This window comes from Callithrix jacchus, chromosome 14 (assembly GCF_049354715.1).
Source record: "Callithrix jacchus isolate 240 chromosome 14, calJac240_pri, whole genome shotgun sequence".
Lineage (NCBI taxonomy): Eukaryota > Metazoa > Chordata > Mammalia > Primates > Cebidae > Callithrix > Callithrix jacchus.
In genome coordinates this window covers 113,152,990-113,176,695 of record NC_133515.1, presented here as the reverse complement: position 1 = coordinate 113,176,695, position 23,706 = coordinate 113,152,990, and the positions used below count along the sequence as shown (strand labels likewise).

Genomic DNA, 23,706 nt, shown 5'->3' with positions numbered 1-23,706 from the left:
TGCAGTAGAGACATCATTCAGTGTGAGCCATCGCATTTTAAGTGCAGGCTATCACCAACATCCTTCACCCTAGCTCATGCTTTCATGAGGCAACTTACGTTAGGTAGAAATATTACCTTTACCATAGTATGGCTTTTTGACATGGCTGTCACTGGATTTAGGCTTTCTGTCCTCCCCGGGAAGCTGTCTCGGAGACTGGTCCTCATATGACCTCATATTGTCCCTCCTCCCGGCTTCCATCGCCATCTTCTCCCTCATGGCCTTCGCTCTTTCAGTTTCCAAAGCGATGGCTTTCTCCAGCAGGGTCAAGTTGCCCTTGGTCATGTCAAATACCTCTTCAGACCTGTCCGAGTTCACGGAGGTGGTGTCGTCGTCCCGCTCATGGCACCCGTCCTCCTTGGCGCAGCTGGAGAACACTCTCGAGCGGGGGCTCAGCTGCTCCTCCAGCCGCATGAGGTTCAGCATGTCCGAGTAGTTCCTGTCCGGCGTCCTTCCCGGGAAGTCCTCTTCCTGCCGGACATGCTGACGGATGTTCATGTTCTGCTGCGGATTCCTCTCCTGCGGGTTGGTCTCGCTGAGCTTCCTGGCCAGGTCGAAGCACTGATTCCGCAAACACTCCAGGCTGCTCAGACACACCTCCTCGTCGCTCTCCTCCACCATCTTCTCCATAAGCCCATTGTTCATCGGCTTCCCCAGCATGACATAGTTCATGTTTCTACTATCCTGCTGCGACATGCTGTCTGCGTAACTTCTGTCGTTCATGTTTTCTGAGAGCACGACACCGTGTCCTTGGGCTAATAATTTAAGGGAGTCCACCGTTTCTCTAACAACGTCGCTGTCTAAGTCTAAACTCAACTCGCTTTTCCGACCCAGGGTTTCGTTTTTGTCGCTGTCGTCTTCCAGGCTGTTGGAGGTGTTGCTGTTCATTTCCGACTCCGTCCTGGCCCGGTAGGCTGCGTCCTCGGCGATCTTGCCGAGGTTCAGCAACGACTTGGCCACCAGTTCATCGTAGTTGTCATATTCGTCATTATTGTTATCGTCCTTTTCCGGGTCTTGCATTATTCGAGTATTGTGACAATTCATTTGATGGTCTTCTGCAAAGAAAATAAAAAAGACAAAAAAGAAAAGAAAAGGAAACAGTGGCTAGAACTGGAAGTTCAGTGGCACAGCATGGACAGCAAGTCAACTGCAAGTCAAACCCTAACACCTCACAGAACCTAAGTCCCGCCTGCCGCTGGGCTGAAAAGCTGACATAAAGCACATGGCTGTTGCTAGGAAACAGAAGGCCGTTTAAAATATCTGCGGTTACTAGTAATTTCTTGACTTGATCTTAAGATAAACCAGTCAAGGTGGCAAATATGACCTTAAAATATTAGTTTTGTACTTTTCGTACATTTTCAGATGACTTATTTCCTCCGTGGCTTTATCTACAGCCTGGCCAGATGCGTATTAACTGCGCTCCTCACATTACCAGGCTTTCTCAGAGTTCGTGAACTTTACTTGTCACCAACTCTGAAGCAGATGTTTGCAGCAATTGCTTTTAAATGGCCTATTTTCACAGCGGCGCGCAGGCAACACAGCGGCCAGCCTCAGGTTCCTGAGGACTCAGGCAGGGGCGCCGCCTGCTTTGGGAGCTCGGAACTGTAGGCGTGCGTTGGGGCTGAAATAAGAGTTCTTTGGAATCCAATACCTTTGAGACAATTTATCATGATACACAGTGAAGCAACAGAAATTCCACGGTAAAAGTTTAGAAAGTGAATCCGATTCCTCTGTCTGTCTCCACAGGTTTGAAAGTGAGAGGGAAAGCGTGCAGCGGCCAAAGGCCTGTAAAAGGTGGGGTTGAGGAGACCTGGCACAATCCCGCACGGTATGTGACTGGACAGACAGACCTGGCCTGTTTACCCATCTCACAGCCTCAGGAAAAGCTTGGTGGGTGGGTATAACGTGTGAGGAAGTGTCATGCTTAATCTCAAACAAGTATTTAGAAAAACTCTTTTAAAAAGACCATGTTCAAAATTACATTAAAACCCCTATGTTTTATCTCAAATATAGTCTGTTTCACGCTCAAAGAGCATTTGGGATTTGTACCTCTAACTGCCATGCTATGCCATTGCTTTCATGACATCGCATAATAAAAGTAATAACGAAAGCATTCCTAAACGTATCTGCATCCGTGGATTCGACTTGGCTAACTGCATGCCATTTTCGCATTTATTCTCTGTTTTTATTTTTTAAAATCCAGAGTAAGAAGACTGTTTAAAGTTTATCAATGATTTAAAGACACGAGGTTTATTGACTACTACAGAATAGCAACACACTAAAACCTGAGACGTGGGGCCTCTGGTGTTTTCTCTGTGGGTTTCATGCAGAAAAGCCTTTTGTTAGTGACAAAAGACTTGGAGTTCAATATATCAATAACAGAATATAATATCCTGGTTATCCCACACTGAAGTAAGAAATATTGAAGATCGGACACACCTTTCTAAACTTCAGCAAATGAAATTTACCTTTTATTAGACATAGAGCATCACTAATTGTGTGAAACACACATTGCCATTCTTCTGGATAATTCCTATAAATCGTCTTCTTTATTATGAGGATAAAAGTATTCCCCAAGAGCAGTGCAAAGAAAGAAAATCAAACTAGTGAATTCAATCAGAAACACGTGGAAGTATTAGTCTCCAACGTACCCCTTGTCATTGCTAGTGTTTGAGCTTTAGGAATTGAAGTCAATCCTGTTTTAATGAATATTTGGAAATATAAAAGTTATATTCTCCTCTCAACTTATGCACTTTGTTATATTCATGGGCTGTAATTAGAGAAGTTTCCTCAGAATAACCAAGCTGTGTTACCTCTGCACAATAACCCTGGCGAGTTTAACAGCCAGAATCACTATGTCCGTGAACACCCAACATGAGATGAATAGGTTATGATTTCGAAACAAAAAAGCACAGGCAACACGTGGAAGCGTTTTGAAAGTTGAGTCAAAGAAGAAGCCACAGTCAAGCAAGACATGATTTTCGTGATGCCCTCCTAAATTTCTTTTATGGAACTCACCACGTGGTCCTGAATAATTTGAAAAAGAAGCAAGACCTTGAACAGGCGAACAAGAAAGGAAGAAGCCTGTGTAATCCTCTTTGCTGGTTCTAAAGGCACAGAATCCTGCAGGTGGAACAGAACACTGGCTCACGTCTTACCACCTTCTTCACCTTCCTGCAAATGTGCTATGTACAGAACTGATGATTCTCCACATTCCAAATCTCAGGACTATCTTCAGTGCGTTCCCCTCTACATTCTCCCTTCTGCAGCACAGAATTAAGGAGAACATCTTGCCTTTCTGATAATCGGACATTTATCTGTTTCTGCACTCAATTCACAAGTTACCTTCCCCGAACGAGGTTAAAACAAAAGAGGACAAGCTTCACACAGGATCACAGCTGAGCTGATGGGTGAAGCTGAGAACAGTCAAGCAGAAAGTCCCTGCACCGTCTGGAGACCGGCACAATGTGGCCACCGGCAACGCATCTCCAGCTTTATACTCTAAGCACGTAGTACAGTGAGGGCACTTTGTCCTCAAACCAGATTGATAAGGAGTAAGGAGTTCCACAGCCTGGCACCCATCATGGCCTGGCTGCTTTCTTTTTCTTTCTTTCTTTCTTTTTTTTTTGAGACGAAGTTTCTCTCTTGTTACCCAGGCTGGAGTGCAATGGCGCGATCTCGGCTCACCGCAACCTCCGCCTCCTGGGTTCAGGCAATTCTCCTGCCTCAGCCTCCTGAGTAGCTGGGATTACAGGCACGCACCACCATGCCCAGCTAATTTTTGTATTTTTAGTAGAGACGGGGTCTCACCATGTTGACCAGGATGGTCTCGATCTCTTAACCTCGTGATCTACCCGCATCGGCCTCCCAAAGTGCTGGGATTACAGGTGTGAGTCACCGCGCCCGGCTGACCTGGCTGCTTTCTAATTGTGTGATGCTGGTGACTCGTCTCCAAGCCTTAATCAGCTCAGTGGGGATAGTAAAACCTCCTGGCCTTTCTTCAGATCTCCTACAAGAACCACGGCACAGAATATGCCTCCTAAAGACCGCAGTTTGCTGTCTTATCATTGGCCTCAGAGCTGACTCCTGGGGAAAACAGGCAGCAGAGAGTATGCTGGCACCTGAACACACAGCCTGCCGTGCCTTTCCACCCTTCTTCAACGTTCCTCATGCTCAGTGTCAAGTGAGTCTCTCCTGGCAGCAGCAAATGTGGGGGCGGCTGGTGAAGATGGCATGAGTGGCCCCAAAGCCTGGCAGGTGAATGGAATTTCTCCAGCTACTGGTATTTAACGCTTTCAAAACATGTGAAATAAAGTCAACTCCTAATTACGTGGGCTCATGGAGGGGAACAGGCAGTCACTCCGTCAACAAGCAGGCTCTGAATCTCTCTGCTGGGCAGCATCAGCCTCATCTGGAATTCAACATGGTTCACAGTGAGCTTTTGGGATTCCCTCCCTGGTTCTACACACTCCCTTCCACGTATGCTTTTCTGAGGCTAATAACGAAATTAGTCACATGATGGGATGGGCTTTGGGCACTAGATCAGAGTTTTCTGTGCCAGTCTGGGGTTGCAAACTTGATATAAACAATCCCCAAAATGCACATCCCAACCTCAAAATTCAGGAGTCCATTTTACTAGGGTTTTTTTTTTTTTTTTTTGAGATGGAGTCTCGAGCTGGATTCCTGCTCCATCACCCAGGCTGGAGTGTAGTGGTGCGATCTCAGCTCACTTTAATCTCTGCCTCCAGGGGTCAAGCAATTCTTATGCTTCAGCTTCCAAGTAGCTGGGATTACAGGCACACACCACCATGTAGAGACAAGGGTTTGCCATCTTGGCCAGGCTGGTCTTGAACTCCTGACCTCAAGTGATCCTCCTGCCTCAGCCTCCCAAAGTGCTGTGATTACAGGCACGAGACACTGTGCCCGGCCTCCATTTTACCAGTTTCTATGTAGAAACTACTGTTCTATCAAATAGGGAGGATGTTTTTGATAAAAGAGCAATTTCAGGAAATTATTTTAAAGGACAAGTTTATGTTGCAAATAAAGGCATGTATTTAGATGGAGGTTTAAAGAGAAGAACAATGCATTCTCAGCTTCCTTTTTTGTGGTTTTATATTTTAAATCTGTTATCCAGCAAAGCGGCACAGCAACAGACTCTGAGCAGGCGCCTCCTCTCAGCAGGGGCCAGCCCAGGGCTGCCCACAGGGTAGACTCAGAGTGACCGCACGGGCACGGAAATTAGAGAAAAGCTGGCCCAACCACTCCAGGTGAGAAAACCGAGCTCAGGAAACAGATCCCATTCAGTGGCTGATCTCATGGGCCCTTTGTCCTTCCCATCAGTGAGTCCTTCAGCAAGGACTGACTTGTGTTGCATTCCACGAGATTTCAACTTCCCCGTGAGTGAGCTTTATGAAACGTTTCAGGGCTGAATTTCATCTCCTCCAAGTCAGATTGTTATAGGCCATTTATGCTCCGTAGTTACAATTAGAAAACGAAAACATCTTCTCAGACAGAAGAAATGGGGTTGCTGTGGGATGTTTATCCTCCACCCTCCTGGCTAGAATCTGGGAGAGTTAGAACTCTGTGGATTACAATTTCAGACTCTTAGGGACAAGTCTGTCCCTAAGACACACAGCGATCGAGTCCCTCAACATCTAGTGCTGACTGAATTCCTGCCGTTTCTGGCAGGACAAAGGCCCTGGGCAAGCAAATGTACAGCTGACTAGAAAGCGCAGAAGAACAAGTGCAGGAAGGGGCTGTGCAACAAAGCGAAAATCACCCTAGACTTCCCCGGGGCCGAGGAGACGGGCCTGCCAGTGTATTCCAGTGAGTTTCGAATAATGAAGGACCGTTGCTTTCTATGGCATTACAGAGATGGGGTTTTGTTACATAAATAAATCAATATCAAAATATATTTTGACTGGTAAATACAGAAATATGGCAATGTATTCATTCTAATGAAAAGATGACGGTGTTTTAATAGCTACTGCAATGATAAGGAGAAAAAGGCCACATAAACCACCTATATATTTTCTTCTGTTTGTTTGAGACAGGGTCTGCCCCATTGCCCAGGCTGAAGCGCAGTGGCACAATCACAGCTCACTGAAGCCTCAACCTCCCGGGCTCAAGTGATCCTCCCGCCTCAGCTTTTGAGTAGCTGGACGACAGTCATGCGTCACTATGCCTGGCTAAATATTGTATTTTTTTGGTAGAGACAGAGTCTCACTATGTTGTCCAGGCTGGTCTCAAAGTGATCTGCCTGCCTCGGCCTCCCAAAGTGCCAGAATGACAGGTGTGAGCCTCTGCACCTGGGCATACATGTTCCATAGACCCTGTCCTTCTGTGCAGATGGAATGAAATTAGTGAGTTCAGAATAGTCTGACTCACCTTTGCCTGGTTCCCCCGATGCCCCGTGAGAGAGGCACTGGGGTACCGTACCTACTGCTCCCTCTGAAGGTGACAGTATGGAGCCACAGAGGTTGACAGTTTGCCCATTACTCGCCGTTAAACGGCACAGCTGGAGCATCCCAGAGTTCTGGGGACAGCTCAGCCCTGAACGTATGCAACACTGCCTCCACCTCCGGAGCAAGCAGGCCCACACAATTGTCGCCCAGGCCTCCCCGGAGGCGCGTTCTACACTAGTTAAGTAACGCAGCTCCTTCCACCTCACCATCCGGGATGCTTTGGTTGCTATTTTTGCATTTATCTTCTGATTTTTTTCTCCTTACTCCATACTCTGCATTGATTTCTGGGCTGAAGGTTTGGTTGTGTCACCGACCACGCAGAGCTGTGCTGGAACTGCCAGCTTAGTGAGCCTGCATCTGCCCAGGGCCTGAGTAGCGGAGTTTAGGTCCATTCTGAGGTGGAAAGGAGATTAGAAAATTAGGAAAATACAGGGCTCTGGACCCATGGGGTTCGCCACTCCAGGTGCCTGGGAAGCCCGAGGGACATGTGTGTGTAGGAGGGCAGAAGAGAGTTGGGGGCTGGGACTAGGATGTGCAGGGAGGAAGTGGGGACGCAGGACAGGCCAGACCCCCTGATGCTTCCACGGGCGTGGCCCTGTGTTTAGGTGGCACTCACGCCCTCCCCTTACCAGGACCAGGCGGAGCAGTGTGAGTCCATTTCCCCTCTTGCTTCAAACGCCTCAGACACATGTTGCTACACTGTGGTCTGTTTCCTTTCACGAGAGGGGAGAAGTCACCCAGGGGCCCTTCAGCTGGGTAGCTCTCCTAGGCACAGAGCCAGCCTCTCAGCCTCAGCTGCCTGCAGCGCTGTAGGTGGTCTGGCTCCGAGAACGTCTATTCTCACCGCCAGCATGAGATCCCTATACCATCCTGTCTCCCTCGCCCTCGACTACCAGTGAGGCGCTTCACCAGAAGACCCCGAGGTTCCTTCTAACTCAGAGCCCTGCAGTTCAGCGCAGGTGAAGGGGAACCCGGAGGGTGAAGCGGCACTGGGAGTGGGAGGCATGTCTCACCTGCCAGCCGACGCTGTCCCTGGCTCTGCTCTTGACTTCAGCATTGCGCTTTCCTGCCACCTCTAACTCAGCAGTGCTGCTGTTTGCCTTATTTCCAGTATCATGGGAAATTTTCAGAGCAATCTGTCCATATGCACAGTTCAGTGATTTCTGAGTCAACAGAGGTTAAAATTATCCCAGCAGAATCGCTCTCACTACTCTATTAATCTTGAGTATGGATTAGCATGGGCATTTTCTCCAGTGCCCGTCATTGCCATTTTCCTCTAATTTTAGTGCTAGACAGAATTATTGAGATCATGCATTCAAAATTTAATACATGAAGAGACTAGGTGCCGGGAGTTGGAGCACCTGCTTGCCGTTTGTGCCCTCCACAGGGACGGGTCCAGAATTGTCACCTGGTTTTCCTACCTCTCAGGACTGTCCTCTACCTTTCCAAACCTGTACATGCTCAGATGGTCCCAAAGCAGTTATCTCAGAGATCATTTTCTGAGACACAGGAAGATCTCTGTTCAGCAGGCATTTATCTGCTTCAAGTCGGAAAGACAGATCTCGGCCTCACGTCCTGCATGCTTCCTCTGCTGGAGAGACAGGAAGCCAGCTTGAAGGCGGCTCCACTCAAAAGCCACGCAAGAAAAATCCTTCCTCAGACCCCTCATGTGAGTCAGTGCTCAGGAGGACACAGATGCACAGCTGGGGATGGAGCGGAGGGACGGACTCCTGCACTAAGTGCTACGTGACACATTCCAGATCGCTTCCTAAATAACTGCCTCCGATTGGAAGAGCCTACTTCCGGGCGCCCGATTCTTTCACTGAACGGCAGGAGAGGCGCGTTATCTCAGAGCACAGCACACCTGCCTCTCAGGGCACCCCTGTGGTCCCTAGGGGGATCCTCTCCTCCCTGACAACTCATATGCCTCTTTTGCTCAATAGATGCAGACAATCTAATTCTACTTTGATCTCCTTTTTCCTTTCTCTTCTAAACCATAGGGTGTTTTCCTACCCTAGCCACCCCCCCGCGACCACGAAAACCATGAAGCTTCAAGCGCTGGTGATGTACCCACATCAGATCCTCCTGATGGCACACACGCCTCTCCCAGGTCCTGCGGGCAGAAGCGTCGGGGCTGCTGGGCACGGGGAAGGCATCCTTGGGCTGCTGGGAGCCATGAGGACAGGTGAGGAGGCTTCTGAATTTTGCTTTCAGATACTGATAAAATACTCAAAGTGGCTCTTAAGAGTTGTTGAAAATAAATGCTGCCTGGCATATGATCTTTCTTTTGCTTACAGAAGCATTTAGAATTGATTGTCCTGTCTTTACACCTCCAGGTTCGGGGTGCATGTGCAGGTATGTTACGTAGGTGAACTCGAGTTACAGGGCTTTGGAGAACAGGTGAATTTCTCACACAGGTCATAAGTATCATGCCCCAGGACTTTGTTTTTTCAAACAAAGAAAAGCAGAAATAGTGCACCTTGGTAACCATCTTCCTGCACTGCATGCACTGGCCAGAGTGGCCGAGAGGACCTGGGGTTTGTGTGCTGCCCTTTGCCACTTCCTTATGACTTTTGGAGATGGCGCAGGTCCGTGGTTCTGTCTGTATATACCCTGCATGTGGGAAAATGGTGCGTCATGTCCTCGGGTCCTGCTGAGATGGAATTTCACCAACTCATCCCTTAGAGAGGAGAAAGGCAGGGTCGGCCTGGGGGAAATCTCTCCTCCCAGGCTGGGCCTTCCCTCTGCTCCTCATCTGCCGTGGTGGACGGAGGAGCAGACACACCTGGAGAGCTTACTGCTGGGGCCGGAGAGGATGCGTAGCACTCACTCAGAATAACTCAAGAGCTGCATGGTCTGCGACACCCACGTCTGCTGGGCCTTGCAGTGTCTGTGTGATTTCTTCTTTGTTCTTCTTGACGCTAATTACTGGGGAGATGGTTTTGGTGCATTGTATGCAATTACCCCAAATACACTCCCAGCCCATTCTGCGTGTGCTGTTCTCTCTATGGTTATTTCTGGGCCTCAGTCTTGTTACCATAAATGTCTGTGCGTTGTGCAGCTCGACCTACTTCTCCACCAATAGAAGGGAGTCTCTGGACAGGAGTTTGTTTCCCTGTGCCTTTGCGTTGGCTGCTGCCTTTTACTTTCTGTCTGTAAATCCATCTCCTCTGCGTAGCTGGGACCAATGCCTTCCTCAGCTCCAGGAAAGGCATGTTCATTGCTCCAATCCCATCCATGTACCCAGGGCAGGGCTCAGAAACTCGGGAAGGCGCTTGTCTGCCCCTCACGCATATGGCCTCACCAGAGGATGCCCTGCTCAGTCGCATATTCCTAAAGCAATCTTGGTTCCTCTCACTGGCTGAAAGGAAGCACGCAGGCCAGACACTGCTCACACTCCCACGGCCACTGACAGTGTAAGGTAACAGTGGCCTCAGAGAGGCGCTGGCTCAGGTTGTGGAAGATCCCCTACAGCTGGCTGAGCTGCAATGACATATCTCAAAGGAATGATCTTCACGCGGGAAACTGAGGCACCGAGGAAACTGCTGATCCAAGACAGGAGGCATGCGTGAATTTCCACCAGCCATGTATTTACCTGAGTCAGGTATTGAGATGCTTAGACACTTTCATCAAACTGAAAACTGCAAAGTCTTTGGAGAGGGCAACATAGCACAACCCTTTTACCAGGTCAAAGAGAAGCATAATCATCACAATTTTGCACAGGCAAGCTCTTCCGGGTGTGGCAGTGGGGGGAGAAGGAGGGAACTAACAGAATAATACTTCTTCATTTAACAGCTATTTTTTGTCATACTTAGAGATGAACGATGAACCAAAGAGAACATCCTTGTAGTCATGGGAGTTCCACCGCATTTGGTGAAAGAAATAAAAATAGAGAGTAAATAAATGCTATGATGCCAGGTAGTGATGTGTGTTCCACTAGAAATGAAGCAGAATCAAAAGACAATGGATGGGACGTGGGCTGGGGGGTCAGGCAAGTCCTCGTTGAGAAGATGCCACTCGAGCAGAGACCTAAAGAGGCAGGAAAGTGAGCAGTGTCGGGGAGAGTGTTCTGGGGGAGGAAGAGAGGGTGTCAGGGTGCATGGTTGCATGCCTGGAGCTCCAGGAGCTGTGGAGCCACGTGCTGGTGGAGTGTGCTGGAAGGGAGGTGGAGGGCTGTGACATCGAGGCTGGGGCAAACCAACATGACATCCAGACGTAACCCTGGATGCCTCCTGTGGCTGTCAGGGAAGGCTGAGCCAATCACACGCACAGTATAGAGGGGAGCAAAGGCACCAGCAAGCAGAAGCCACGTCAGCTGCATCAGTGTGCCTGGGAAACTCCCTGGAGGCCCATGCAGGACCTTTGACTGACATGCTCGGCAGGTCTCACACTGTTCTCATCACCTTGTGGATGAAGGAATGGATCTGAGGAGGTTTCCGCGTATCGTTCAAGGTCACATGGCTACAACATATATCTGGGAATCCAAATCACATTGGTCTGATGAACCAGGCAGTTTCCATGGCCCCTACGGGGCTGACAGGGTCCTTCCATAGAGAACCCAGGCGAGAGTTCAGAGAGCCACAGAGATTACCCCTGGGGCTCCCAGGTGATAGAGAAGACCCGAGCCCTGGGCATCTGCTTCTACTTAGAGGAAGTTCAGGCAGCACCGATTCCAGCCAATATGGAAGAAATGCCACTTAGGCTGAAGAAAACCCAACTTAGGCCAGAGAAAGACTGAGGGATAAGGATGTCGGACTTTAAGTTGTTAATATGGCTTCACTTTAAACAGTGAACAAAAATTCTTTTCCCGAGTCCTTCAGAAGACTGAACAGTTTTGGATTCAAAGAAAGAGGAACCCAGTGGCTTAACATGGGAGGGAAGTTTTTTTTAAGCGATTTGCCTCATTGAAAGACTGGAGCGGATCACACGAGACTGTGATGTGTGCAGCTTAGCGGGGACACGCATGTGCATGTTCAGAGGGGGCTCCTGGAGCACCAGAAGAGACCGCACTGAACTCAGCGGCAACCAGGAAGCTCGTGTGGACACCACCTAGCACAGTGCCGCCGGCCACGCTGGGCAACCCCCATGCCACTGGTGTGGCCGAGGAAGCGAATTTCTAACATTATTTGGTTGTAATGAACCTGACTTATCTACATTTAAATAAACTCATTGGTCTAGGGTTTGCTGTGGTGGGCAGCACGGACGCAGGGTGGAAGTTCAGACGGAGCTGGGCTCTAATTTTGCTTTTTATAACACATATATTCAACCTCATCTATGGCATTTATGTATATGTATTCATATGACATATATTTTCTATAACCGCCCACGAGCAGAGTTATAGAAAGCGTGTGGGACAGCGTTTCCACGTTCTTGTGTGACACAGTGACGTTCACTGCTATCTGTTCTATGGGCTACAAGGTAAATGAATGTAGTTTCATTTATTTATAAAGTTTTGAGGGTCTTTTTAGTTGATGATATTTAGGTTTCTGGCTTACGTAAATTAAGGGATTAAAAACCAAGTCATATTCTTCCACCCAGAGAATGAGCTGTTGGGAGTCAACAGCTACTCAGTTATAGATAGAAACACATGAACAATTACACCACTGTCTCTGTCTCTCTGTCTTCTTCATGTTGTCTCTCTCTCTGTCTCTCATGTGCAAACACACATACACAGGCACACACACACGCGTGCATGCACGTACACACGCACACATACACACACACACACACACTGGTCAAAGACTTTCTGGATCAGCTGGACCACAGTGAGCACTCCTCGTCCCCAGAGTGATTACTTTTACTCTCAGTGCTGGGAACCCAGGCAGTAGACATAAAACTTTGTGAAAATTCTGGTCCTTCTGTTTTCCAGAACGTGTTTGCAATACATGGGTGCTCACATAAATGTGCTGGGTGGGGAGGGAGCTCGAGAGGACAGCTGGGCTCCTTTTCTTTATCTCTAGTCTACCATGTTTCACCCATGTCAGAGAGAAGACTCTGATCTGCTTCTACAGAGCTTGCAGACACAACACAACCATTTTTCTTAGTAATCTAATTTAAAGTTTAGCGAGTCTCAATATTCAAAAATGCATGTTTTTATTTTCAAATGAAATCCTTAAAGCCTCCACCTCAGTTTGTGATTTCTAATTCTGCCGCCTGTAAAGCACCATACTTTGTATTTTTACATACACACCTCTTCTGTACTGTATTATGCATTTCTCCTGGAAAATGGAGACTTTAGTTTTTATGTCTGGATGCAACCCAGTGCCCCTCTGGGCACAGAGAAAAAAAATACACACTGTGTTTTGAAATGAGCTGCCATGATACTCTGAATCTTTTAAACTCTTGCAGCCTTAATATACGGGGTACACTTGCTGCATGTGGGGAGGGGGTCACGACCTCAGGGCCAGGGTCACAGAAGGCCTGAATAAACACGCGGGAGAGGAATATCGTGCTGAGACTGCCCTCGACCACAATTGTGACGGTGTCGTTCTGAACTGCTTCACATCCGTCAAGCGTTTTCATTTCTGCAACTTCTTTAAGCTTCAAAACAAGACAGCGAAGTGAAGGAAGGGCACGAATTGTTAGCCTGATCTTAAGTGAAACTGAGGTCCTGTGAGATTAGGTGACTTGCTTAGGGCATGTGGTACAGCCAGCTCTGGAAACACACCTGATTCCTCAGCTCCATCCACACTTGGAAAACTGGAACTTGGAATGAAACCTAAACTCACAAGGCATACCACTGTTACCTTAGAGTGGACCTTAGAAAGAAATGGAATGAAAACATGGTAGACCCCACTGTTGCGCATTTTCTGTTTTCATTATTATGGTAAAAGGAGTTTCCCCAGGACTTTATGCATCTACCTGCATCTTTCTTTTTTTTCTTTTTAAGATGGAGTTTCACTCTTGTTGCCCAGGCTGGAGTGTAATGGTGCAATCTCGGCTCACTGCAACCTCCGCTTCCCGGGTTCAAGGATTCTGCCACCTCAACCTCCCGAGTAGCTAGAATTACAGGCCTGCTCCACCACGCCTGGCTAATCTTTATATTTTTAGTAGAGATGGGGTTTCGCCACGTTAGCCAAGCTGGTCTGGAACTCCTGACCTTAGGTGATCTGCCTACCTTGGCCTCCCAAAGGGCTGAAATTACAGGCATGAGCCACTGCACCCGGCCTCTAGCTGCATCTTAAATGTACATGACATAAAATTTGCAGCCAGTTTTTTGCTTCGTGTCAAAGTACCTGAAGGTTTATGAAATAGAAGGTAAAATGATATTTCTATAATTTTGCACAATTAGTTTGCATAAAGAGAGTTTAGTTTTTTTTAAATCATATATTGACTCCTAAAAGCATCTAATTCTCTCTTTCCCAAGATGCAATGCCAAGGACTTCAGTGTAGCTGCATGAGCCATGTCCTAAGAAGTGCCTCCGTGGGTGCAGCGAGATGCGAGTTTTCAAGATGAGAGAGATCATCACATTCTTTCTCCCCACCATGCCCACAGTCTTCTGGCTGAAGCCTTGCATGCTAAACATATCATCTCTGTTTCTATGTTGGTCTCAGAACGCACTGCCTTTCCTGCTGACTGCAGTGAAAACCGGTTGGTTAATTCTGCTTTTCACAGTCTGTCTGCGTTTCTACTTGCTTTCCTCATCAGGGACATTTCCCTGAGAAAGACAGGAGAGGATAATTGGCTCATCAGTATGGAGAACAGCATCCTGCAGGGACGTTGGGGAGATCAGAGGCCACGCTGCAGATGGCCCCACCCTCCACGCCGTCCTCCTGCGAACATGCAAGCCCGTGTTCCACAAATCCTCAGGCTGTGCTGGCAACTTGGGGCCTTGAAAGAAAACACACCCTGGGCACTTTACCATGAAGAAAGAAATGTTTCTGTGAGAAGGATTTTGTACAGCATGAGTTTTGCCTGGAATTCCCTTTAAATAAAGGGGGTGGGGAGTGGAAACGCCCTGTTAGAAAACTGACCTATGCACAGGACCGATTCACGAAGAGGACAGAGCCTGAAATTAGAATTGTACAGGCACAGATTGCTGGCCATCATGGTGATCCCACAGCCGACAGTAGAGTCATGGCACTCCTCCAACAAAGGTAGCCCGTTTGGCTCCCCACCCTGTCCCCACACTAACTCTGCCTCAGGGCAGCCTCCATGTCCTGCCAGAGCAGTCATAGCCATCAGGTCATGCATGGAGAAGGTCCTGACGTGACCACGCAGATACGCAGATTCCATCCCAAGCAGCTCCCTCTTCTAGACGCCAGCAGCCCAGGATGCCAAGGCAGGCTGTTGGCTCATTGATCTGGAGAACTCAACACAGGAAGCCAGGGAGACTTTAGAAAAGGAAGACACCTGCATTTCACCTGACTTAACCTCATGACCAAGTGGCAAGGCAGCCTTGAGATCCAATAAAGAGCAGTGAAGACAGGACCTCATCTATTCTCCAAAATATTCCAGAAACAGAGCATCTAAAGAAACACCTGCGTGCAAAAGACAGCCATATACACGGAAGCTTCCTTTACCCTAGAACGCACACTGCTAGGCTCTGCCACGTGAAAGGCTGGTTTCTGCCTATGGGAAGAGGCAGTGGCTACCATAAAGAATATCCATATGTGTGTATGTACATTTATTTAGAGATAGTTAGTAGACTAGAGTATGCATATAAACCATAACTTGTTAGGCATCATATACCCATCTCATATATATTTCTCAAAGCACAGGAATCCAAATAATATTTATCATAACATAAAAAGATCTGAGAGTAGAAAAATCTATGACTATTACACAATAACTTTCTTAACTTTAGGATAACAAGGCAGTTTTTAATTAGCGTGGACTTAGACTGTAACGGTGTATTCTGAAAACAAAATTCTTCACGCGAAAGAGCAGCCTATGATAGGTCTACTGTACAACAAACACGACTTTGCTTAATTAAATAGGAGCTTCATCTGAAATGGGTTCCTCAGGTATTGTCCCCTGTCATTCAAATAAGCAGAGGCTGATCAGGACACCATGAGTTCCATGACAAGGAAAACCATGCAAAGTGTTTGATTATCTATCCACCGCCTACAGAAAATTACACAGTCTTACATAGTCTCGGTTTCTAACTTGAATGATGAGACAAAAGGAGCTTCTGCCCTACCCATCCTATATAATCAACATGAAGATCAAACCGTGATTCAGTGTGCCCATTGGAAACCTACATTATTAGTACTGTTTTGGTTCAGGTCAGCAACAGCGCTGGAGGATCTTTGAAATTAAAATAAATACTTAATTCTTAAATTATAAATAATACTCCGCCTAGAACCTGTGGGGTCCTATTGTAATAATCTGGGAGTTTGTATATATTTGTTTTATCTAAAACAAAACCTCCCAGTAAAGTCCCCATTTCAGTTTACAATAGAGGTAAAAATACCCAATGGTTGAACAAGTAATGGCGTCCAGCTGGGATAAACTGCCTGAGACTTTCTCTCTGCACTCAAGGCTGAGGCCAGCGTGACCTCGGCCTAGCAGCTCCGTCACCATGCCCTGGTCTCTGCACTCAGACGGCCACTGTGCCAGGCAGGGTGGGCACGAGAGACACACTGGGCTCCGAGCTCTGACCACGTGGCTTCATTTTAACCTCAGGCCACTGTCTGTGCTTCTGTGTGTTAGAAAAGAGGCATAATCAACTTCGGGGGAATCTGCTACTGGCCCAGGGACATGGCAGTCACTGTGATGCTACCCGAGGAGCATGGGAGGCAGCCTCAGGATGCTGAGCTGCAACTCCAGCCATCAGACACAGGGTGGGAAACCCCAGCTTTTAGGGAACATGTGATTTCTGCCAAGCCTCACTGAAAGGGAGGACAAGAGGACGTCTCTGGTGTGTACGGTATGGGGTCTCCCGTACTTATGCCGCACATCTCACATTAAAGATGCTGCTGGCGTGGCAGACATGTACACTTGTTGATAGCGGTTTTGGCACTAAATTTAACAGTAAGGTAAAACATAATATGCTCAGCAAGTGAGGATGTTCAAACAGGAGACTGGCAGATGTATGCCTTTCAAAGCCTCCTTTAATACATTAAACGTAATTAGGAGTTTGATCACAGAACATGACTGCTCTATCAACAGAGCTATCCTGTTCCTTTGATATAGAAGCTGCTTGGAGATTTCTGACCCTGATGGGAATAAGAGACCTGGAGGTGCTCCATCCAGCTGGAGTACCTGCAGGTGACGCTGGCTAAATGGGGTCTTGAAACACCCATGTGGGGCTCCTCCGATGGAGATATCTTTCTCTGACAGAAAGGCTCTGTGGGTGTGTCTCCAGGATTCAGGCCTCTGAGGTGATTCATTCTTAGGAGAAATACATTTGTTTGCCTTAGAAATCAAAAAAGATTTTGGTGCCCTTCCAGAGAAACTGAGGCACTGGAAACTGGGTGGAAGGTCCCCCAGAGGGGCAGGCTGTTGGTTCTAAGTGGCTGCCTGGGACATGGGATTCTTGTGAGAGGCCCCCTGAAAGGGAGTGAGGTATCATACTCTGCTGCCAGGATGCTCGGGAAACTGGGTGCACATATCCACGCTGGTAGCAGGAAGGCTGATCTCACAGCATCGCACTGCGGCTGCACCCTTCCGAGTTCATTTGATTCCAAAGGCCATATCATAGGTATGATAGAAGTTACTTCTTTGGGGAGCCAGATGCTGAACACGAATTCTGAAACCAGGCACCCCACAACTGACTGAATTCTTTCGCGGTCCTGCTACCTTTCCATAGGCATTTGCAGCAGCTCCTCCTTCTGTGCTCTGACTCAGCATTTGCTGAGCACCTGAGTGGTGGCCACCATGCCAGGTCTGGCCACAGAGTGAGAAATCCTGTGTCCTGAGGCACACATCCACTGCCCATTTAGTTACATTTTTTCTGGCAAAAAGATCTTTAATGCTAGTTTGCTTCCCAGCTTTTAAAAACAATTATGTCCTAAGTGTTCAAGTCAGAATAAACAAACCCTACATAGACACATTCTAAAGTGAATTCCATAAGGCTTCTGGCTACCTTTCAAAGTGTATCACTTTGTATTTTTAAAGAACGATTATTTAAAATATGACCATAGACAAACCAAAATTGAATTTTTGATTCTAGAAAATGGAGAGCAAAACTTAAAATCTAGTTAAGGCCCCTGGTGTAAATGACACCTACTTACAGATCTCCTATCCACACCAAACACGAATGCCTCCTAATTTCCAAACAGGATGAGAATAGGAACTAGCCGCCATCTTTTTAGAAAGCCACGGTCAAGTTACAAATCATTCATCAGTCTACGCAATTGATGTGGTCACTCAAAACGACACTCACTTAATACAGCGTCCAGAAATAATTTGCCAGATTGATCTACTCTCCCCAACTTTCCCAATATTTTACTACAGAAATCTGTTATTTTAATTCTTAGCATCTCATGAATGACACTGGTGTCATTGCACCCCAAGCAGAACAGAGATGACGGTAAGTCTGTTGGTGTGTGTTCTGATAGGCTTTCTCACCTAGCGCTCTACCATAGCAAGACAAAAAATCTTGGCAGACTAATTTTAATTTATGCAGTGTATGTGTGTGTGCATATGCATCTATGTGTATATCTGTCTATCATCTATATGTCTATCTGTGCCTGTGATATATGTACATGTAACTGACGGATTGTTTGCATAAGAATCTTAAGCCACTGTAACAATCTGGGGTTATTTCATAAAATGCAGGTTTCCTAGTACAAAGTATTCTGACCTCTGAAGGAATGGTGCTGATTTAAGCCTGCACATGAGATTATCAAGTAACTCACATCTCCCCAGTGTATGGAGGCTCTACCCACTGGCCGATCCAATTACCCTTGTGTCCAGAAATTAGTTCTCCTAGAAATCAGATTCTTGAAGAACTTTTGAGCCCAAGGGAGAAGGGTAAGAAAGAAAATTCCCTTCACTTTCAACATATTTTGGTATTTCTATGAGGAAAACCCTAAGCCAATAAAGACGATATCTAGGCTTTGCAAAAAAACACAAACACAAACAGAACACACACACACAAACCCAAAACTCCCACCTCTTTCTCAGAAGACATGACTTCTATGAAAGGGTTAGTGTTGAACTCGTATCGTGCATCTGACGGTGATGGGACCCTGGACACGGAAGCCACGTCACCGTGAACGCATTGCTGGGGACATCCCTGACATGCTTGACGGCCTTTCCCCTCGCGTGTCCCCCAGTGCCGGAAACCCCCGATCAGAAACGCAGCTCTCACATATGATGGGCTGATTGATTATCTCGTGTCAATAGTACTTCCTCTCGTCCCATTGAGGTGACCAGCACTAAGGCAAAGCCTCGGCAGTCTACAGACAAAACCCAGTCCGCCGCTTGATGCACCAGTCACCAGGCAGGCCTTCCAGCTCCCCCAAGGAGGTACCTGGGCTCAGCATTCCAACAACACTGTTTCGCCCACCATTGAATCTCACAGATAGGGCATTCAAGAAAACGTAACGTTAAAGACCAGGTCTGCTAACCTAACTTCCCTGGTAAATGTTGTTAAGCTAATCAAATAGGTACACCGTAAATATCTCAGCAAATGACTCACAGCCAACCTGAATAAAAACTAGACTGAAATGAAATCTGAAGTCTAGCAGAGAATCTGAAAAATTAGAAGTGTTCAGTTCACATAAGGAGTTAATTTTCTCAGTATTGACCCAGCAGAGTGATTTATTTACACGACAGTCATTCACAGTAACGGCCGGCATTTCACCTTGAACAGGGGACCCAAATCACCACTTGCTACTTTGCTAGTATTTTAAAGATTACCGTTTTCTTCTTCCTCCTCCTCTTCCTCCTCCTCTTCCTCCTCTTCCTCTTCCTCATCCTCCACATCTTCTCCATCTTCGTCATCGTCCTCCTCCTCCTCCTCAATCTCCTCCTCCTCCTCCCGGTCCCCCTCCTCGTCCTCCTCGTCCTCGTCCCCTGGCTCCTCATTGTCCTCGGAGTACTCCTCCCCCTCATCCTCCTCCTTCTCGTCCATGTCTTCAGTCCCATCACTGTCTTCACACTCGTCCACTGAAGAGCTGTCTGCTTTCACGGCAAATGGCTTTCGCTTGGGAGCGGGTTCCTGGGGCTGTTTATCTTGTGTTTTCCTTTTTTTCGCCAAGGGACAACCATATACACTAATAAAAAAAAGCAGAGAAGGCAGGGAAGAGAGAGAGGAAAAAGATCTGTGTTACTGTCTTTTAAAATCAGACCAATCAAGGTATTTAAGGCTTATCATGAATGTCATTAGCACAAACACCAGAGGGACGTAAGCATCCACGTTCCCCGCAGTGTGCTGAGATCTGTTAATGACGTGATAGTGCAAATAAATACAGCTCGCATTTGTCTAGTTACCACGAACATTTAGTCTCCTAGGTCCTCATTCCTCTAATTCCAGAGAACACGGAGATCCTACTAAAATTCATGAGGTTGCTTTGCATAATGCGTATAACATGCAATTGACAATACAATTTATTAAACATTTCACCAAATACACACTATGTATAATAGACATCTAAAGCAAGATTTATTTTAATCACATTATATTTACATATATATTTATGTAAAACATAAAAATGTCTTTGTCGTGAAAGAGCTTTGGATATATTTGGATTTGTGTATTTTGCAGATTAAATTATCTTTAGACTTGATAACCTACTGGAAGAAGACGAGCCTTAGTGCTTGTCAATGTTGTTATGAAAGCAACTGCATAATTCAAAGCTGTGCAGAACTTCCAAGGCTTAGACATTATTAGTCCCATGCCAGCCTTCCAGAAAATACCTTCAGTGTAACCGATAATCACCACTAAATCACACTGAAATTGGCCCAGACTTAGAGAAGACCCTTACAGCAGAAGCTCACAATCTTTCCTTGAGAAGGAGTGATTCTCAAAGCTACATTACAAATTCATTTCTTTCCCAGAAATAATATATAGACCACACACACACACACACACACACACACACACCCCACACAAATAGGTGGGGTAGGGGAGACAGAGGCAAAACTACCACAGACAGACATTCCATTTGTGCAGAGTGAGATGTGTGACCTCCCTCACTACCGATTATTCCGCAAGGGGGTCCTGCAGGCCTTGCCCCGCTTGGCTTTGGATCTCAGATGGCGAGTCCCTGACCAGTGTGTACTATTTGGGAGGCTCCTCTCTGTTGGGTGCTGAGCTATGCTGGAGTCCAGAGGTGAGCAGCACAGATCCTCACATCAAGGCTCTATGTTCTAATGGGGGATTTAGACAGCTCAGAAATACCATTTTAGAACCACTCACTCCTGTATACACCGTGCGCCGAGCACCTGGCACGTCATAGACACACTCAACAGGTATTTGTGGAATGAATGGATGAAGTGGGACAAATCCCACGATGAAAACGTGCAGAGGGCACTATGTATTGTACACAGAGGGCAGGCATTCAGGTTGCTAGCAAGGCTTTCAGGAAGAGGTGAGGCTGGGAATGAGCTTTCACAGGTGCGTAAAGGACGTCTGGGAGGGAAAGAAAGCATTTCAATACACCCCAAGTAAGACAGTTTGCAAAAGCCAGGAATGTATGTAACAACACCAGGGGCTCAGACAACAAACACAAGTGCAAACCCCAAAGGCCGGAGCCTGAAGTGTGTGGAGTGGGACTGGGCATGGGGTGGAAGGTGAGAGTGCAGAGTCAGGCGGGGTTAGATCAACCTTGGGGATGAACAGTGGGACTCTGGACTTGCACCCAGGAAACAGGAAGTGATTCGAGTTCTTTCAAGCACTTAATAATGCAATTAAAATGCATGCCAGAAAGGCAACTTATAAAGAGGAGGACAGAGGAGAGGAGGTGTGGGCTGGGGATGTGGGGGGCGGAAGATAGCCAGTACTGGGTTCAGGCAGGAACTGGGATGGGAGGGTGCCCAGATCCTTAGACAAATGAGAGAGGCCAGGAGGACCACGGGCCCTGAGGGAGCCCCTTGGTACAGTCAGACCCTGGGTGAGAGGGTGCTGGGAGAGAGCATGGGAGCAGGATACAGTACGTGGACCTGGAGGAGCTTGTGTGGCCCGTGGCGGGTCTCATTGGTTGACTGACCTTGGACGGATGTTCAACCTTACACACGAGCAACATCAGCTGTAAAGTGGAAAAATGCTAATCTCACATGGCTGCTTTAAGGATGAAATGGGAAAAAAAATATATGTAAAGAGGTTAGTACCATACCTGGCACCCACTAGGTGCTCAGTGAATGACAGGGACTGCTGTGTAATCGTGATAATAGCAATAAACTTGGACCATTTTTATTTTTATTCAGGTATCCAGTTATCCAACAAATACGTCACTCCTTAAAGTTTTGGATACAAATGATTGTCCTGATCGTTTCTACTATCTTTTCTTTTGAGACGGAGTTTCGCTCTTGTCACCCAGGCTGGAGTGCAATGGCGCGATCTCGGCTCACCGCAACCTCTGCCTCCTGGGTTCAGGCAATTCTCCTGCCTCAGCCTCCTGAGTAGCTGGGATTACAGGCACGCACCACCATGCCCGGCTAATTTTTTGTATTTTTAGTAGAGACAGGGTTTCACCATGTTGGGCAGGATGGTCTTGATCTCTTGACCTCGTGATCCCGCCTCGGCCTCCCAAAGTGCTGGGATTACAGGCCTGAGCCACCGCGCCCGGCCAAGATTCCCTTTATGCAACATTTTCGATTGATCTGAGTTAATCATCTCAGGGCTGTCACACCGAGCCGAGTGACCACCAGACCAGCCGGCAAGTGTAAGCCAGCACCAGCCCACCTCCTCACAGCGCCAGCTCTATCTCAGTGGACTGCTTCTGGGGGATACCCTCTGTGTGCATCCAGATAACGGATGAGGAGATGCAGCCGTCCGTGGATGGCTTCTCCAGAGCCTGGCCTCGGTGCCGCAGGTCGTAACGACCGCTGCTCTCCCCAGCTTCCTTCTCCTTCACCCTGGCGCATCAATACACTTGTCTGAGACAGTGTGTTCTGCACTGAGGCGACCTGCACAGCACCATCCACTGAAACAGATAACCAGGCCCATCTCTGACCACCTATTAGTCCTGATCGGTGGGTAATGATTCACCCCTCCTGGCTTTGTGCTATTCAGCGAGGTGACTGGAAGCTCCCCCAGAGGGTGTAAGGTGGGGCTCCCGTTTCATCTTCTCTGTGTTCATTCACACACGCGGCTGCCCTGCATTTCAAGATGACTCACTTGTTGCTCAGGTTGTGCGACGTTGGCCCTGCGAAGGTTGAGCAGGGGAGTGGAGATTCTCCTTAGCATGGATGCTGCAGTTAGACGTCAGCAGGACTGGGCTTTGCTCATGACCACCTGGGGCCGCTGACTAACTCAGACACCATGTCTGGGCCATCGAGGCATGGTAGGTGGGCTGCCTCCTGCCCATATGTCCTCTGAACTGCCCTTCTCCACACGGCAGCAGCCCCTGCACCTGGGGCCGGCTGAGCTCCCTCACACAGGCCCACCCACTTCCATTGCCTTTCCCGTCTCCTGGCAGCTGCCGCAGCTCCTGCTCCATTAGAACTCTCGGGCATGGGAAGGTGGTGGAGGGTGGAAGAGGGACAATAAATCATCAAAAGTAGGAAAAAACAGTAGATCAAGGATGCTGGAGAAGGTAGGTACATATGGAAAGTCAAGTGCATATGGAAAAGTGAGGAGGAGTTCATGGGAGTCTCTGCCAAGACAATATTGGAATAAGCCTATCAAGCAGGGTCTGGTTTAATATGGGACACATTTCACACACAGCCTGAGCATACCCAGCGTGATGACACAGAGAGCTCGCCACACAACCAGGGGCCTGAGTTCCAGGCTTGGCCTTGTTAACACCTCTTTGAGTACCTGGACTCCGGCTGGGCCTCAGTTTACCTATCTATGTAATAGAAGCATCAGCAGTTCTTTTTCTGCTCTAAAGCTTCAAATGTTTTAAATTTCCTAAGTGATTCCCTTCTCGCGTGGGAACGTCCTAGTGGAGGGCAGGTTTCAATACCTTCTCGTGTCCTGCTGTCACCTGGATGGCTTCACTTCCCTCTCCCTACATTTGGCAAACCATCTGGATTCGGCGCAGCAACCTGTGGAATCATCTGGCCTCAAGCTTCCAGTGCTTCCTGCCACTGGACATGGTTCACTGCTCAAGATTTTCTGTTTGTTAATGTAACACCTGAATCCAA

General features: G+C 47.6%; 1 protein-coding gene and 1 long non-coding RNA gene across 51 annotated transcripts in view; one reads left to right on the top strand and one right to left on the bottom strand.

Annotated features, from left to right (window-relative positions):
* The window catches only part of MYT1L (myelin transcription factor 1 like), a 565,076-nt gene that overhangs the window by 139,235 nt on the left and 402,135 nt on the right, over window positions 1-23,706 (bottom strand). For 28 of the 50 annotated variants that reach the window (XM_078350025.1, XM_035273350.3, XM_017964590.4 and 25 more), the window contains exons 9-10: window positions 19,315-19,670; window positions 123-1,094 (exon numbers count right to left, since the gene is read on the bottom strand). In XM_078350025.1, coding sequence (XP_078206151.1) covers window positions 123-1,094; window positions 19,315-19,670 — 1,328 coding nt within the window. Of the gene's footprint in view, window positions 1-116; window positions 1,095-19,314; window positions 19,671-23,706 lie in introns of all 50 variants that reach the window. The other 22 variants (XM_017964578.4, XM_078350034.1, XM_017964584.4 and 19 more) reach the window with 1 other exon arrangement.
* LOC118147424 (uncharacterized) lies at window positions 8,312-15,793 on the top strand. The gene is made up of 2 exons (XR_004733860.3): window positions 8,312-8,688; window positions 13,870-15,793. It is a non-coding gene; the product is annotated as an uncharacterized LOC118147424 (long non-coding RNA).